Raw genomic sequence first — 18,126 nt, 5'->3', positions numbered from 1 at the left:
ACTATACAATGATCCATTCTAACGGACAAGGCTCTCTTAAACAATGAGACAATTCAAACCAGTTCCAATTGTTCAGGAATGAAGGGAGCCATCTACACCCAAAGAGAAGAGAGTGTGGACCACAACATAGCATTTTCATTCTTTCTGTTATTGTTTGCTTGCATTTTTGTTTTCCTTCTCGGGAAAACATTTTTTTTCTTGAAACATTTTTTCAGCTTGTATTTTTTTTTTCTTTCTAGATCCAATTTTTTTTTTTTGTGCAGCAAGATAAATGGATAAACGTGTATACATATATTGGATTTAACATATATTTTTAACATATTTAACATGTATTGGACTACCTGCCATCTAGGGGAGGAAGTGGGGGGAAGGAGGGGAAAATTTGGAACAGAAGGTTTTTTAAGAATCAATGTTGAAAAAATTATGCATATGTTTTGTAAATAAAAAGCTATTTAAAAAAAGCATCATGCCATTTGGGGGAGGGGGTGGAGGGAGGGAGGGGAAAAATCGGAACAGAAGTGAGTGCAAGGCATAATGTTGTAAAAAATTACCCTGGCATGGGTTCTGGCAATAAAAAGTTATTAAAAAAAAAAAGCATCAGCCTCTGTCAGTTACAGTTATGGTACAGATGACAATTTTAAAAGGGAATATATAATTCTCTATATAGATGTACAGTTGCCAAATATTTGTGATCAACAAATAAACATTATTTAAAATCAATTTTCTAAGGATACAACTATGGGTCATTTTATTGTTCAATCATTTTAGCTGTATCTTACTCTGTGATGCCATTTGGGATTTTCCTGGCATAGATGTCATAATCCTCTTTAAAGACAACATAAACCTCTGAGTAGAGCTGCCCCACTGAGTACCAAATGAATTGGTCAGTTAGTTAACACTGTGCTTCCTCTTTTCCTCCTTTCCTCCCTCTCTTCCTTCTTTCCCTAGGAATCACAGTTACATGAGAGTGTTCTGCCCCAAATAATTTGTTTTTGGGGTGGGCAGAATTCCTGAAACCTCCCAAGGTATCTTTAGGATTTACCTGATAGATTTCTTAAGAACTAACCCTTAAACTCAAATTATTCTAGCTTGGATTGGCTAATAATAGGCTCCCAGTCAAGCTCCATTTGGTCATTGTTTGGACCCTGTTTGCCTTAGACTGAATGTAAATAACCATTATTTCTGTTTTGGCCAGATACCCAGAGTGTCTTCCCTGCCAAAATTGTGATTTTTTTTTTGTTTTATTTTGACTAGGTAAAAAAAGTCATTCTTTGCCTCAAATCTTACCTAGCCTTAAAGCACTGAAGGGACTTTGCCCAAGTCAAATAGAAACCTGTTAAAAGACCTTATTTAAAAAGGCCAAGGTCTCCACTACATCCAGAGCCATCTCCAGTTGTCCTTATTTACATCTTGCTACTGGATTCAGATGATTCTGGAGGAGAAAGTGAGAAAGGTGACTATGCACAGCTCTTCCTCACTTAAATCCAACTCACTTACATGTCATGGCATCATCTCCCTGATATCATGGTCCTTTTTAAGAATGAAGGACAAACAACAACAATAATGAAGTGGTTTACTATTTCATTCTTCTGCTCATTTGGCAGATGAGGAACCTGAGGCAACCAGGGCTAAATGACTTGCCCAGCATCACACAGCTGGTAAGTGTCTGGGGCCAGATTTAACTTGGGAAGATCAGTTTTCTTAACTCCAGACCTAACACCCTATCTTCTGTGCCACCTACAATATATCCTTCCATAGAGAATTGAACCAAGTTTTTAGGAAGAAAGAACTTTTTCAACTAAATATGAATACTGCATAGCTATAGGTCATGTTGCACTCCATTGGAAAGAGTTGCTTTGTATCTGATTGAAACCATCTTTGTTGTTATTTGTTATTATTGTTGTTTTAGTTGTTGCTTTGATGATACTTGAACAAACTGGGTTGTTTTGTGTCTGAGGAAATATCTTTGCTGTTACTGTTGTTTTAGTAGTTGTTTTGATGATACTTTAACAAACTAGACTTTTCTCATCAGAAATAACCAATTGGCATATTTTCTGTCTTTTATTAATAAAAATAACTAAAACAAAGCAATGATATTTAGGTTAGATACACAGATCAGACAGTACTGAATCCTTTCATATATTCATAGGATTTGAAGATGAAAAAGATATCATATGTTCTGCACCAGAAGAAAAACAATCCTAATTTTACTTCAAACAATTGAAAACAAAGAGTAAACTATTTCCTACCTGCTGAAAAGTGTTGAAAGCAGTTCTTAGAATAAATAAAGAGTACAATGGTTTGCAAAGTTATTTACATTTTAAAACCAAACATAAGGGATCATTTTTCAAGGAGAATGGAAGCAGAAACTCTGTTGGCATAGTTTTAATCAGTGGCAAAGGCAGTAAAATGATGGTATATTCTTTTGGTCCCATAACAACTGTCTAAAACAACTTTATTTTTTACACTAATTAAGAAAATGCAAGATAACAAACACACACACACACATACAAATTCTCAGAAAAACAAAAACCTAGATAAGGGGAATAATTCTTTGGAAAATTCAATAACTTTAACTGAACCCCACAGTTCCAGTAGCCACATGTCTCCACTTACCTCTAAAAGGATTTTCATTTCCCTAATTTTACAAAAACAGAACTTTCTTTCTCCAACATTATTTACTTGCTTCACTCTCCTATCTCCAGTTAACTAAAAACAACTCTAAAGAAATAGAGAATTTCTATTCAAAGTAGTTGTCATAGAAAGATATTTTTCTTCTCAGAGAACTATCAGTTCTTACACAATCAACATTATCTGTAATCCTCCCCGATAAGCATTTATTTCCTCAAACTTCTACTTCTGTAGCAAATATAACAGGTAAAACTTTCCTCTCTTTGGTTTGAATACTAAAAATGAAAGGAAAAAGTGATTGTTCTAAAACATATAGAGGGAAAAAACAGGCAAAAAACATATCAGTTGAAGCAGAAAAGTATTCAAAGTATTCAAAAATTGAATCAATTGAAAATGTATTCCCCAATAACTTGTAGAGTATACAACTTCAGCTCTTTCTTCATTTGGCAGAAATAAAATTACCACAAATACAGACAGAATGAGGACAGAAAAGATATATTAATTAAATTCAAACAAGAGCTAATGCTAAAAGGAAAATAATAAGAAAGAAAGTTATTATGTGATATAAACAGAATAAACAGACCTATGTCCAGGCATGAGGCTCTGCTGCCTCACTTACAGAAATGAAATAGTCACTTTTTCACTAATAACATGTTTTTATTGTTGTTTCTATATCTCTTATCACTTTTTACAATGATTTATGGAGGAATTACTATGCATAGTATATGTATAAGATAGCTTACTTGTTAACTTACATTGTCAATTCCTGTTTTTCTGCTTATTGCCAAGGTAATTGGTTTGGAAATTAATTCAGCTATTTACATCCATGTTTTCTCTTCCATTAGTGTATTTGCTTCTAATGAGAGTTAGGCTATTTTTGTCTGTCTGTATGCCCAGTACTAAGCATAGTGCCTGGAAAAGAGAAAGTGCTTAATAAATACTTGCTGATTAATTGATTGCAGTCTGGCTTCTGCTTCCACTATTCCACTGAAACTGCTCTACAAGGTAACCAATGAACTCCATCTCTGCAGCATTTGACATTGTTGAGTATCATCACCCCTCCTAAATACTTTCTCCTCTTGGGTTTTCAAGTCATTTCTCCATCCTGGTATTCCTACCACTATGATGGATAGTTTTCCAGTTCCTTTGCTATATCATCATCATCATCCATCATCATTGCTGGATCATTCACTATGCATAGCTCTATTTTTAAACTCTTGCTTACACACAGTAAATTCTTAATAAATGCTTAGAGAATTTAATGCACACCTTTGTCTACCTATTCAACAGAAAGGAATTCTTTTAGCTGAATAAACAATTACAAATTCTGTGAATATCTTGGAGTATTTGTGATCATATACTAACCCCTGACTAGGTAAGTTAGTGGAATCAAACAATATTTTTAGTTTTTGTTCTGTTCTGGTTTTTTTGTGGGGGGAGGGGGAAGACTGGCACAATCTAGCTATACAGGAAGTTTGTAAAGAAGGAAGAAGAGAGGAATATAGGAATGATTAACAAAAGGGAATGGCTGATGCAAGGGTAAGGTCTCTAGAAAAATCTTATGGAAAGAATCCCTCAGGGAAGTAGAATATAGGAAATCAAAAACAGTAAAGGTAGAAATGAGAGGAAAGGGGTATGTGAAATCACTTCCCTTATTACTTGGATTTTTCTCTTTGCCCATTCTTCCTCACATCCCACTTACAACTTAGTAAAAGGGTATTTTTTCCATATTGGAGAGTTAATTGATCATTTCTCTCTTATAAATGCAAATAGAAGGATTTGTGCTTACTCCCCTGAGATTATATATATATATATATATATATATATATATCTCACACCATCTAAGATTCAGAATGCTGCCTGAGGCACACAGAGAGCTTAAATGACTCCCTGAGTCACATAGCTTATATAAAAAGTAAACTTGAACTTTGAACTGAAACCACTTCCAAGTTCCTCAATACAGTATAATAAAGAATTCATATCTCATAACAAGACACCATACACCATATGATCCCTGAGTAATGAACATAGAACATTAAAGAAAAGGTAGAGAATCATGAAATTTTTCAATATTAACAATAAATGGGAAAAAAGAACCCTAGTAAAATGTAGGATCTCACTTAGTTGTGTAGTTACTGCTACCCACTGTCAAACAGTAGATAATGGTAAATGAAGTTAATATTTAACTTAAGATTTTGTCATCAATATTCATTAGGGAGATTGGTCTTTATTTTTCTTAATTTTCTTTCTCTCTTTTCAACGTACCTGGTCAATAGTACCATGTCTGTGTCATAAAAGGAATTAATAGGACTCCTTCATTCCCTTTTTTTCAAGTAGTTTATATACCATTGGAATTAATTGTTCTTTGAATATTTGGTAGAATTCACATGTAAATCCATTTAGTCCTAGGGATTTTTCTTAGGGAGTTGATTAATAGCTTGTTCTATTTCCTTTTCTAAAATGGGACTATTTAAGCAATTTACTTCCTCCTCTGTTAATCCGGGCAGCCTATATTTTTGAAGGAAGGTCATACATTTCACTTAGGTTATCAAATTTATTGGCAGAAAGTTGGACAAAGTAACTCCTTATTGCTGCTCTAATTTCCTCTTCATTGATGGAAATTTCTCCCTTTTCATTTTTAAGACTAAAAATTTGATTTTCTTCTTTCCTTTTTCTAATCAGGTTTACCAAAAGTTTATTTTTTTTTCTTAAAATCAATTCTTAGTTTTATTTATTAATGCAATAGTTTTTTTTTTACTTTCAATTTTCTTAATTTCTCCTTTTAATTTTATAATTTCAAGTTTAGTATTTGAATATTGTAGGATTCTGGCTTTTAATTCATCTGCTATCTACCTCTGCTTTATGGGAGACTTCATCCCATTCTATTTCCTGCCATCTTATTATCCCCAGATTATGCTTTTCTTTATCTTACTCCCCTTACCCACCTCCCCAGTATTAAGCTTATGGGCACCACTTGCCTCACCAGCTCTCCCTCTTTAGAATCTCTCCCATCTCTTTTGAATCCCTTCCCCTTTCTTGTACCTTTCCCTTATTACTCTTTTCCTTTTTCCTTTTCCTCTCCACTTTTTAATAAGGTGAGAGAAGTTTCTCTTTAAACCAAATATGTCAATTATTTTCTCTTTGAGCCAAATCTGATCCTCCCCCTCTCTAAATTCCCTCAGATATGATAGGTTTCCTTTGCCTCTCCATGGGATGTAGTTTCCCTCTTTTTATCTCCTCTTTTCCATTTTTCTGATACTATCCCCTTTCCATTTCTACTTCCCCTTTTTAAAATACTTTTCAGTATAATTAAATTATACATGCACTCTTTATGTATGTCCATAACAGAAATACAGTTCTGAAGAATTCTTTGTACATTTTTCTGCTTCTGTTGAGTCCTATAGTTGGAGGTCAAATTTTTTGTTTAGCTCTGTTTTTTTCATTAGAAACAAATGGAATTCACCTGTTTCATTAAATGTCTTCTTCCCTGGAAGAAGATGCTCAGCTTAGCTGGGGAGTTTATTCTTGGCTGCATTCCAAGTTCTTTTGCCTTTCGGAATATCAGATTCCGGGCCCTTCAATCCTTTAATGGGAAAGCAGGTAGATCTGCTTTCCTTATTGTGGCTCCTCGGTATTTGAATTGTTTTTTTTTCTGGCTGCTTTGTAATATTTTTTCCTTCATCTGATAGTTGTGAAATTTAGCTACAATATTCCTGGGAGTTTTTATTTTAGGGTCTTTTTCAGAAGGTGTTCGATGAATTCATTCAATGCCTATTTTACTTTGATTCTATTACCTCTGGACAGTTCTATTTGATGATTTCCTGTAAAACAGTATGTAGTTTTTTCATCATAATTTTCGGAAAGTCCAATAATCCTCAGTTTGTCTTTCCTAGATCTATTTTCCAAGTATGTTGTTTTTCCAACTAAATATTTAACATTTTTTTCCTATTTTGGTTTTGCTTGACTGATTCTTGATGTCTCAATGAATCATTTCTATTTGTTCAATTCTGTTTTTTAATAAGTTATTTTCATTAACTTTTTTTACTTCTTTTTGTAGATGTCCAATTGAGTTTTTTAATGAGTTGTTTTACTCTATGGAATTTTTTTTCATTTAATTATTTTTTTTTTTTACTGACTTATTTTCTTTTTCCAATTTACAAATCCTACATTCCTGGGAGTTCTTTACCTTTTCCAATTCACATTTTAGGAATTTGTTTCTTTTTCTACTTTATCAAATTTTTCTTTGAATTATATGACTTTTCTGTACTCTCTTGCAAAACTTCTTTTTCCTTTTCCCATTTTTCTTCTAGCTCTCTTTTGAGATTTTTTATAATTTCTTCTAGGAGAGCCTTGTGGGATGGGGACCAGGTTACATCCCCCTTTCGGGTTTAGTCTGGAGACTGTCTGCTATTAGTCTCCTCAGGGTTGAAAACCTGCTCTCTTTCTGTATAGAAGCTATTGTTGTTAGCATACACTTGGCTTTTTTACTCATTTTTTTAAAAGCCCGTAGGGTCTTCCTTCAGGGAAAGGGGGTTACCAACTTCCTTTGCAGAGCAGGGATAGATATATGGACAGTAGCTGTCCTCGAAATGGGCTGCTAAGAGCTGCAGAGCTGCAGAAGTGCCCTGTGAAGAGCTTCAGACTAGAAGTGTCTTTGCCCTGGCAAGCAGGGCCAAGCTGCAGAAGTGCTCTGGGAAGGGCCTCGCTGTGCAGATTAAGAACTGCCTTGAGACCAGTGGCTGAGCAGCGAAAGTGTCACTGCCCTGGGCTGAACCCCTTTATGGGAATCAGCAGTTCCCCAGCACTGGATATGTCTCTGCCCTGTCCTGCAGAAATTTTATTGCCCCAGGCAGAGCCCTCCTGTTGTGCAGATTTGTGCCTGCCCCAGGCAAAAGCCCTGAGCTGCAGAATGTGGCTGCACAGCTGTACTATGTCTGCACTGAGTCACTTCCGGTGTTCAGTGAGTGTAGCCAGATCCTGTGAGATTCTGGCGATTTTTGGAGTACACTTTACCTTTGGCCTTTTTGAAACCTCTCTGCTATTCTACTGCTTTGCAACCAAAGCAGAGGAGCCCACCTGTAGTAGAGTCCTCCCTACAAAATCACCACCTGCTTGGAGACTGCCTCACCCCAGTCTGCTTAGTGTGCTAGCCTCTGGTTCTGCCTCCCTGCCTGTGGTGGCATGTTCCCGCTGATCAGGATAAACCTTTTCTGGCGATCTTCCAGATTATCTTCGGCTGGTAATTTGTTGTACTCCTAGTATTCCTGGATTTTACCAGTCAAGCACTATTTCTGAGGCTGAATTTGGTAATTAGTAGTGAGGCTTGTAGAAGGGAAGCTTAGAATGATGCATATGTCTTCTCTGCCACCTTGGCTCCACCTAATGACATTTATTTCAAGTATTAGTAAATATACTTAGCTTCTATAATGAAAAATAATGTTAACAGCATTCTTCCAAGGGAGTTTGCCATATATTATTTTTTAAAACACAGAGAAATAGACAACTTTATAGCTTCAGTATTGGGTAAAAAGATGACACTTGTAACAAATTGTGCTATATAAATTTATACTGTCTTTGATTTTGAAGGGTCATTGCAAGCTTTATATAGAACCTAGATGAGTTAACAACATTATCCATCACGTATAATGATAATACTGGCAATATATTTAAAATAAGAGAAATGTAGTATAATGAAAAGTACATTGAACATAGAGTATAGAAAGATTCGGTTTGAATCTTACCACTGATGTTTACATATGACCAGAGGCACATTATCCAACCTCTTAAGAAATAGTTTCTTTGAGAAGAGATCCAACCATTCTGGAGAACAATTTGGAATTATGCCCAAAGAGTTATTAAATTGTGCAAACCCTTTGATCCAGCAATGTTTCTATTGGGCTTATATCCCCCAAAATTTTAAAGGACGGAAAGGGATCCATATGTGCAAAAATGTTTGTGGGCAGCCCTTTTTGTAGTGGCAAGAAACTGGAAACTGTGGATGCCCATCAGTTGGAGACTGGCTGAATAACTTATGGTATATGAATGTTATGGAATATTATTTTTCTGTAAGAAATGATCAGCAGAATGATTTCAGAGAGGCCTAGAGAGAGTTACATAAACTGATGCCAAGTGAAATGGGCAGAATGAGGAGATCATTGTACATGGCAACAACAATATTATACAATGATTAATTCTGATGGATGTGAGTCTTTCCAACAATATGATGATTAAGGCCAATTTCAATGATCTCATGATGAAGAGAGCCATCTACACCCAGAGAGAGAACTGTGGGAACTGAGTGTGGATCATAACATTCTCACTCTTTTCATTGTTGTTCATTTACATTTTGTATTCTTATTCATTTTCATTCCTTTTTGCTCTGATCTTTCTTGTGCAGCAAGATCATTGTACAAATATGTTTATATATATAGGATTTAACATATACTTCTAGCATGCCATCTAGGGGAGGGGGTAGAAGAAGGGGGTAAAAAATTGGAACATAAAATTTTGCAAAGGTTAATGTTGAAGAATTATCCATGCACAAGTTTTGAAAAATAAAAATCTTTAATAAAGAAAAAAATGTTTCTTAATGGGTAAAATGGGGATATTACCTAATATATCCAATTGTACAAGTTAGTTAAAGGATCAAATGAGCTAAGGTCTATAAAAGATATTTACAAAGCCTTTTGTAAATGTCAAATTTCATCATTAATTTAATTTTTATAGTAAGATAATAAATATGGTTTCTCCTTAACATGTCTGTTTGTATGAACTAAAATCCTACTTTCACTCAATCCCTAAACATTAGTTATATAAAATTAAAAAGAGCCTTTTGAAGGGAGATATATTTTACACTATTCTGCATATTTTTGATAGGAAAGGTTTAAGTCCTTTTTTGGGGGGAGGGGGTTTGTTTCAAAACAGCCAACTTAAGTGTGTTAAGGATAGTTATCTACTGGCTCCATACTGTATAATCAGTGCTTTACCAATACATAGTAGCAAAATAATGCCTTTGATACACTAAGAGTCTTCATATATTGGTAAGCAAGACTAACAGCTGAGAGGAAGTGTAAAGATCAGATAAAAATCTTTAAACAGTCCTGCTAAAAAATTAAGTACAGAGAGTTCTGCCTGGGTGATGGTGCAGCTGCATTTGCAAATATGTGCAGGAACTTTGCTAGCTTCCTCAATACCTCACCCCACCCCTCCCCCACCTACCCCTTTCTGTCCTTTTGGTTCAATTTACTGACAAGAATTTTCATTTTCAGTTGGAGTTGTGTATCTTGCATTTTTCTGCTGATTTTAAAAATAATAATAATAATAATAAGCCTAAGACATATCACAAAAGCAAAGTATTTCAAATAATACAAGAAATAAAAGCTTGAAGGGTGAGGAGATGAACAAAATATCACAGATTGGAAAAGATAACATTACTTAAAAATGACGGTTTAGGCAAAGCATGTGAGGCCAGAATGGAACCCTGGATCTCTGACTAAATTTAAAGTTCTCTCTATTACCACTGCTCCCTTTAGCTATAATAAATTTCAAAAGCAAAATTTAAAACAGAAACACATCTTTAGATCGATTTGTACCTTATTAACTGATAAGATACAGAAACTATTTCATGGAAAGTATTTCAAAGACAAACAAAATTTTTTTAAAAGCACATTTTACAGTTTTCACTGAGATTGATTCTCCCCCTGTTTCAAAAGTCCCTCTTTTCAAGTAAATTACACCCCCATGGGTATTCAATAGTCATTTCAGAGACCTATTTAATGAACCATAGCCAACATCATTTAAAATCTGTGGGGAATTCTTAAGGATACAAAGAACATAAGTCTTCCCAGTATGGAGCTTATTATTTAAGATAAAGATAATAAATATATTCACAAATATATTATCACCTCTAATTCTAATGACCATAATAATCATCACAATAATTATAATTAATAATAACCATATAACCAATAACCATAATAATACTATTATACTTTAATTTTATATCAGCCAAAACTTTTCATATAGCTATATACACATATATACATATGTGTGTGTGTGTGTGTGTGTGTGTGTGTATGTGTGTGTATAAAATCTCATGTAATTCTCTTGTGAAGCAGGAACAAAGGATATTCTTTCAGTTTTTCAAGTGAGAATAAGGAAAGAGAGTTAAATAGCTGGTACACTAAAGTCCAAGACTAGAATTAAGGGCTTCTTAATCCTGTTTCAATGTTTTTTGTGGAGTTTGGTTTCTTTGTTTTGTACTATAAGTAACTGATGGAGTTAAAATGACAAATTCCCAAGAAGGTTAATAGGCTGGACAAGGGGAGGTCTTATGAGGAAGAATTTGCCTTGATAGAGAGGGAGGAGTACATTCCACCAGAGAATCATATAATCAGTGGCTTATAAGTAGGAAGAAGAAAAATATCTGTAAAGGATGAAAACCCTGGAGTGGGCCACCACGGCTTTAGGGAAAAATGCCTAGAGTTGAGTAATTTACTCCTAATACCCATAATCAATAATTCTGATTCAATTTATAAAGAAACTTCATAAATTAGAAGGATTTTCTGCTGTCATATTTTGCTTTACATATTATTGATGTCTAAATAGAATTGAGTATCCCTAAGTATCTCCTTTATAAATGTGGGAAAGAGAGATGAACTTGAAGACCTTCTGAGTTATTCATTCCTATTACTTTTTGAAAATCTAACAGATTTATCCATCATTTTTCATAAGTCTTAAAACTATTAGGAAAAAAGTATATCTGAACATATTTAATCTTTTATTTATTCCTGCCTCACATTGATTGCCCAGTGATTTAACAGATTCTGATGTGTCTTGACATTCTGAGTGTGGGTGTTCCTTAGAATCAATTAGCTGAGTGCTGGGTAGAATGATGGAGGGATACGGGAGTGGGGGTGGGGTAGGGGTGGGGGGTGACGGGGAGGGAACCCATTTAAAATGATCCCAACTGCCAACTTCTTAAGCACTAAGCAAATTTAAAATGCAGAATTCCTTATTAAAGTAGAGAAGAAAAACCTTCCAATCACAGTTGAGCTGACCACCAGTCACATGAAGTTACCATTCCAACTCATGGCAAATGGGTAAACTATGCCTTTGAGAGATTTTTTTCTCATACTCATTTTCAAAAATTGCCCAGTCCATAAAGATAATTCTACTACCTGACACTGACACTCCTGATTTCAACAGGCCCTAAAGTCACACAAAAATATTGTAGATGTATGTGCCATAAATTGCAATGCCTAACATTTCAGTACAAATATTCTAGCATGCCTGTGCTGTTAAACAAACAAAATCACCATGAGGCCCATTAATCCCTTGATAATAAATTACCAGTTATGTTTGATTATGTCTACAAAATATCTATTTGGTTATAAACAATGGATAGCATGTACTAAAATTCTATAAACATTCATGTCTTAGGAAAAAAATATAGTCCTTCAGTGAATATTAAAAAAAACAAAACATTAAAACCCTGCTTAGCCTATTACAGTCAAAAATTTTGTTTTATCATGTGTTTCCTCTCAAGGCCATTGTTAAATATGCCTTGCTGAATTAAGTTTAAATCTAATTACAATAAAACATCATGATTCAACTAAGCTATGGCCTGTTTTTTCTCCTCAAAAGCAAAATGGACCATGAGAATCATGTGATTTTTTTTTTTTTTAAATCCCAGGCCTGTATTCAAATTTATTTTACACTAGAACTAAAGGGGAAAATCCTCATACTGGTATTTATTTTCTTCAGAATAGCTCCATTATACCCATACTCTCTAAGTATGGGATGACACCAACTACAAGAATTTGACCTCATCATGGTATTAAACAGGTCAACCATAACTGGCTTAATATTTCCAATTATTTTTAAAAATAAGTAAATACTTCTTTAGGGAGAGGAAATGCTTATAAATATATTAAACCTTTAGAATCTAATTCTACTGTAACTACAGCATGTTTACATACAAAACAGATCAATTAAATTTTTAAAAAGCACTGAAAACAATTAATTGAAAATACCCACCCCTAGCAGAAAGCTTTTTGGTGTTGATAATTTTGGCAGCATATTCTTGTCCTGTAGGAATTTTCATGCATCTTCTCACCACTGAGAATGCCCCCCTGAAAACCAAGAATCAGCAAGGTATCACTATAACCAGGCTCTGATACTTCAATAAACCAGATCTAATATACTTGACTACTTTCAGTGATTTTTAGTGACTTTCCAAAATACTAAGAGGTGTAGCCCCAAAAAGAACCTTTCCAAATGGCAACCTGGCTTTTTCTTAATTTTCAAGAATATAATAGTGATTAGAATTTAACAGGGAAAGTTCCATATCATTAGACAACAAAATAAAAGGGGTTGCCAATTATAATGGATCTTGTTTGCACAAGGAATTTGAATGCATTTTACAATATCTGCTCACAGAGTAACACCAAATGCCCAGAGAAAACTGACAAGAGTGGAAAAAAGGAGCCAAAATCTGCTGCCCATTTTGGTAGGGGAAAAATATTGAGCGTATCTCCAACTCTATAAATATGATAATTGTTCTCAGTGAAATATAAATATTGAGCATATTTGTATGAGTTAATGAATCCAGGCATCATGATTTCTTTATGTCTTGGTTTTTAAAAAGGGCTTTTAATTAAACTGCCTTTTCCAACAAATTTCCATGGTATGTGTGTGTATGTATACATATATATGTACGTATGTATATATACATATACATACGTACATATATGTGTATATATATATGTGCAACACCACTCAGTGTAAGAGTATCATACTGAATAAATATACTTACACAATGAAATTTACCTTTCCTTTTATTTGCTTTCATCTGTCACCAAACATATATGCACATACCCCTTCTCCAAGTAATAGATAAGAACGAGCACTGTGGCCAAGTCTCTACATTAGAATTCTTTATAATGAGTTCCCTCATTTAGGTCTTCTTGCCTCCTTTATCTTAAAATTATCAAGTATTTTTGCCAGTGTATCTATATATCTATATATAATTTTTAAAGCACACTCCCACACACACAAAACAAGGACTCTTCCCTTTCCAGGGCATTTTTCCTCCTTGCACATTTAAATAAATCCTCCTAGTAGAGAGACTGTCTATATATAATCTAGGAAAATGATAATCAATCTCAGAAAGTTTTCCCTCTCTAAAATAGTGAAATTTTGTTATGTTATATATGTTATGATATGATATAGATATGTTATAGTGAAATTTTGTTATGTTATATGATATGTTATGATATGATATAGATATGTTATGTTTCATTGGGTTGCTATTTCTTTTGACAGAACTATTAAATGCAAAATAAACTGAATGCCAATTTGAACTTTCAGCATCAATAAATATGGCACCGTCCGTGTCAGGGAGGTTCTCATGCCAAAAAGACTCGCTGGTAAACCCTGAAGGGATCTCTATTTACAGAAAACATGATCCATGTTGCATTTTACTGAGGTTCTCATTTCCTGTCTTTCACAAGCATATACACATTCCAAAGGATGACAGCTAAAATTGCAAGGAGGCTCTCTTGCACAAATGGGAGTGGAGAAAGAAGGTGGGTGGGATTATCAGATTTGGCTACAGCCCTGGTAGTCTTTTTTCTACTCCCCTAACCCCCAATTTAAGGATCAGCACTTGTGCCCAGCTGTCAAGCCAGTCTTTCCCCCACCACTTCCCTCCCTCTTTCTAAACTCCCACGACCTCCTAATGATAAAGACCTCTTGATAGGGGTAATGAGACTAGCTCTCTGAAGGAAAGGGCACCAGCAGATGCCAGGCAAGGACGCTTACTTTCCAAGCTCCTCGAAAAGCTGATACTCGTCGGTGAACCTGGTGCAGGTTGTCGTTGAAGCCATCATAGGTCTGTCGGTGCTGCCTCCTGTCGAAGAGGGAGGAAGATAAGACGGGACGGGCTGTGCTGTTTGCCTGGGACTGGGCCCCCGAGTCGTCTTCCTTCACTTTTCTAGTCCGAAAGTGGCTGGATTGGGACTGAGGCGGGGTAAAGGGAGAGAAGGTAGAAAGGGTGTAATGGGAAGAAAGGGTGGGGTAGGGTCCCCTCTTCACAATCGTACAATCCTTCTCCTTCCTTCTTTTTCTTCTCCGGCTCTGGACGCTCCACCCTCCCTTTCTCCCACCCCCACTCCTCAATTGGAGGGGGGGGGGGGGGAAGTATTATAGAAGAGGTGCCAGGAATTTGGACTGCGGGGTTGAGTGGGGGTGAGGATGGAAATGGGAGAGGGCGGGTTGGAGAGAAAAAACTCAGCCAGCCAAGGGCAGGAGGCAAGCAGTAACGAAAACAGGGAACTAGAAGGAATAAAGGCAGAGAGGAAGGAGTACCAGGGTGGAGAGGGGGTGGAGTGGAGTGGGGAGGGGGTAGGGGAAAGAAGAGAAGCCCGAAGGAGAGAACTCCAGTCCAGTTGCAGCTGTCAATAGCCTCTGTCTCTATACTCCAGTGGGTGGGCGTGCGCTAAGGAGCGCTGGAGGAGTGGGAAGCTCGGCTCTTCTGCCCGGCTTCACCTCTCCTTCCCTGCTCCACCAGTGACAGCCACCGGGCAGCTGGGGTACCTAGGCAGCTCCCTGGGAATGTGGAGGCACCGCCCCGGGCTCGCAGGACATCCGGGGTGGGTAGTAGTAGGACGAGCACAGTTCAGCTCAGAAGTCTCAGCCTCCCTATGTCCCCCAGCTCCTCCTTGAGCTACTGCGGGGCCACCCACCCCAACCCTGCTCTCTTCCCCCCCCTCCCCTCCATTTCTGTCCCACACCTCCCTCTAGTGACACAATTCTCTTTCAGTTCACAATATCTCTGTCCATGTTTATGTGCGCGCGCGCGCGGGGGGGAGGGGTAGACTCAGGTAGACTGCAAAAAGATTAAGAGAAGACAGGCTCACACAATTTGAACTGATCTGGGGAGGACAGTAAGTAAGTAAAGGTACTGAGGAACAGACTCCGCAATGACGTCCGAAAATACCCGAAAACACGCATACACACGTCCCAGAGGAAAAAGGGAACAGGGTTCGAAATAAAAGAAGGCAAGGGCAGGGCAGGGCCGGGCCAAAATTACTAAAGAAACTGTCCAGTTACCCTCTTAGCTATAGGAAGGCCCCAGGCGGAGGTGTGGATCGTCTGCATGAGACAAAAGAATGAATCCACAGCTTGGCCAAGTGCTTTAAAACGCCCTTTCTCGATCAGACTCTCGGGGAAACCTTGCATTCTCCCTCTGAATTAAAATCCTTGGGGAGCAGATTGAGGCCCCGCTGTTCCCCGCTCGTTTTTCTCATGCGCATTCGGAGTCTGACTATAGTGTGGCCAATTTCCCGCAGGATCTTTCAGTGTGGGAGGCGGGGGTGGGGACGAGCTCAACTACATTAGTGCTTGCGTGCGACCCCAGTTGGGACCTTTTTACATCCCAGTTTTCCACCTCGGAGAAGAGGCTTTAAATTGTCCAGAAGTGATCGTGATTGCAGTAGATACGATGCATCGCAGGGGTGGCTCCCACGCCCCAGTCAGGAAGTTGTTCTCCCGCGTTCCACGAGCCCTAGGGACTCCCGTCTTCTGGCCCGTTCTACTCCCCTTAAAAGTGCAGGTGCAGGATGTACATTTCCACCTCTTCTCCCTCTTCCCACAAGGAATCTTAGTATTTAAGCGTCCATCAAAGCCCCCGGGGTACGAGCAGGTAAGTACACAAAGAAAAAACGCGCAAACCAGCCCCAAACCACACATTGCCCATTACTGGGTAGAGAAACTCCGGGTCCTCACTGGCGCTGAGCGCCAGGTTCTCGCGAGATTAGTCTGTATTTGTGGCAGAGGGGAGGAGTAGGGTAGAGTTGAGAAGGTTGTCTCTCTATCACGGGACCGAATGTAGATTGACGTCATTTACATCACATGAACTTGTTCAGTCTGTTTCGATTTGCAAAGGAGGAAATTTTAAAAAGGTCGGTTATATGTGCTTGTGTAGTCAAGAGTCTGGAGTGATAGTAGCCCTTGAATGTGTTGCACAAATGAGTAGTATTTGATAAGCACATTTCAGATACGTGCTATGCGGCTTAGCACACATGCACATAAAGGCATTGGTTCATATGTATCAACCATTTAATTAATGAAAAACAATACTTGGCATAGTAACTACAACTTAAGTGGTTAACAACCACAAACTGGACTGACTGACCTCTGTGTTTCCTTTCCAGTTCTTTAACTCCATAAAAAAAGTGTGGCAATTGTCAATTGCCAATTGTCAATTGTCTCATTCCACAAAGGGAATGAGAACAAAGGGGGTCATTTTGTAAACTATTCCTTTTTGTTTCTTAAGTACAGACTCCGAAAAAATTGCTATCAGAAACAGCCACCACTGTGAATGAGTCATAATAATACATAGCTGTAAAGAGATGGTATGGTCCAACTTATTTATCAGACAGTTACTAAGGCTTGGAAATGTTAAATGTCTTACCTGCAAAATCTTAGTTGCCCAAATAAGAAAAATTCAGGTTTCCAGAATCCCAATCTCCTCTTTGTCACAATAGTTGAAATAACATATTTGCAAACCTTAAAGTTCTATAGACATGCTATTATCTGAACATATTGTCTGACTGCAATGTTCAAAAATCTTTAGGGCTTTCTAAGTGAGTATAAATTTAATTAGTCCAAGTGGCAAAACTGACTTTCGTAATCTGGCTCCAGTTTATCTTTTTTAGTGTTATTTTACATTATTTCCCTTTAAGCTAAGGTGGATGACCCACCATTCCTTAACTCTACCCCATTTCTTCACATTTATAAGGTAATCAATCATCCATACCTGGAATGCAATCTTTCCTCATTCATTGCTCATTCAAATACTTCTTTTCCTTTAAGGAAGAGAGACCATTAACAAAATTGCCAGACCATACTAAGTGCTTCATGTGCTTGATGACTGAGTGATTGACTAAGACCAAACTTAGATAATGGTCTTTTCCTATCTTATCTTGTTTTTAACAACTTTTTTTAGACCATTGTCTACTTCTCTTCCTTACTCCCATAAGTAACTTTGTGTTACATTTATCTCTGTACATGATATGCCCCTATTACTATGCCATAAGGTTCTTAAGACCAGAGACTGCATTGTTTCAATTTCCTCATTCCAATAAGCAGCATAGTGCCTTACTAATAACTGGCACTAATGAGTAAACATTGTTGAATTGATTTGCCTAACAATTTGGTATTCCAACTATGAATATTATATTACCATTAAATTTTCAAAATAAAAATTTCCCATACCCATAAAATAGTTAGTGCTTTACAATCCCTGATGAAAAATCAAATGCAGAATCATTGTAATTTAAATGTAATTTTTAAAAATGAAAACTTTTGATTAAAATGAAAGATGAAGGAATGAAGTCATTATTTAGGATATAAAATGAAATCAACCAGTCATACAAATTAATTCAAGTAAAATATTTTTAATATTATAATTTTAAAAAATATAGCCTATAT

General features: G+C 36.7%; 1 protein-coding gene across 7 annotated transcripts in view; it reads right to left on the bottom strand.

Moving 5' to 3' along the window:
- CAMK2D (calcium/calmodulin dependent protein kinase II delta) overlaps positions 1-16,446 on the bottom strand; it is a 372,089-nt gene extending 355,643 nt beyond the window's left edge. For 3 of the 7 annotated variants that reach the window (XM_031943040.1, XM_031943041.1, XM_031943046.1), the window contains exons 1-2: positions 14,455-16,444; positions 12,670-12,764 (exon numbers count right to left, since the gene is read on the bottom strand). In XM_031943040.1, coding sequence (XP_031798900.1) covers positions 12,670-12,764; positions 14,455-14,522 — 163 coding nt within the window. In that variant the 5' untranslated portion in view covers positions 14,523-16,444. Of the gene's footprint in view, positions 1-12,669; positions 12,765-14,454 lie in introns of all 7 variants that reach the window. The other 4 variants (XM_031943044.1, XM_031943045.1, XM_031943042.1 and 1 more) reach the window with 4 other exon arrangements.
- Between the last annotated feature and the right edge of the window lie 1,680 nt (positions 16,447-18,126).

The sequence above is a fragment of the Sarcophilus harrisii genome, chromosome 6 (genome assembly GCF_902635505.1).
Source record: "Sarcophilus harrisii chromosome 6, mSarHar1.11, whole genome shotgun sequence".
NCBI lineage: Eukaryota > Metazoa > Chordata > Mammalia > Dasyuromorphia > Dasyuridae > Sarcophilus > Sarcophilus harrisii.
This window is presented reverse-complemented; position numbering and strand designations above follow the sequence as displayed.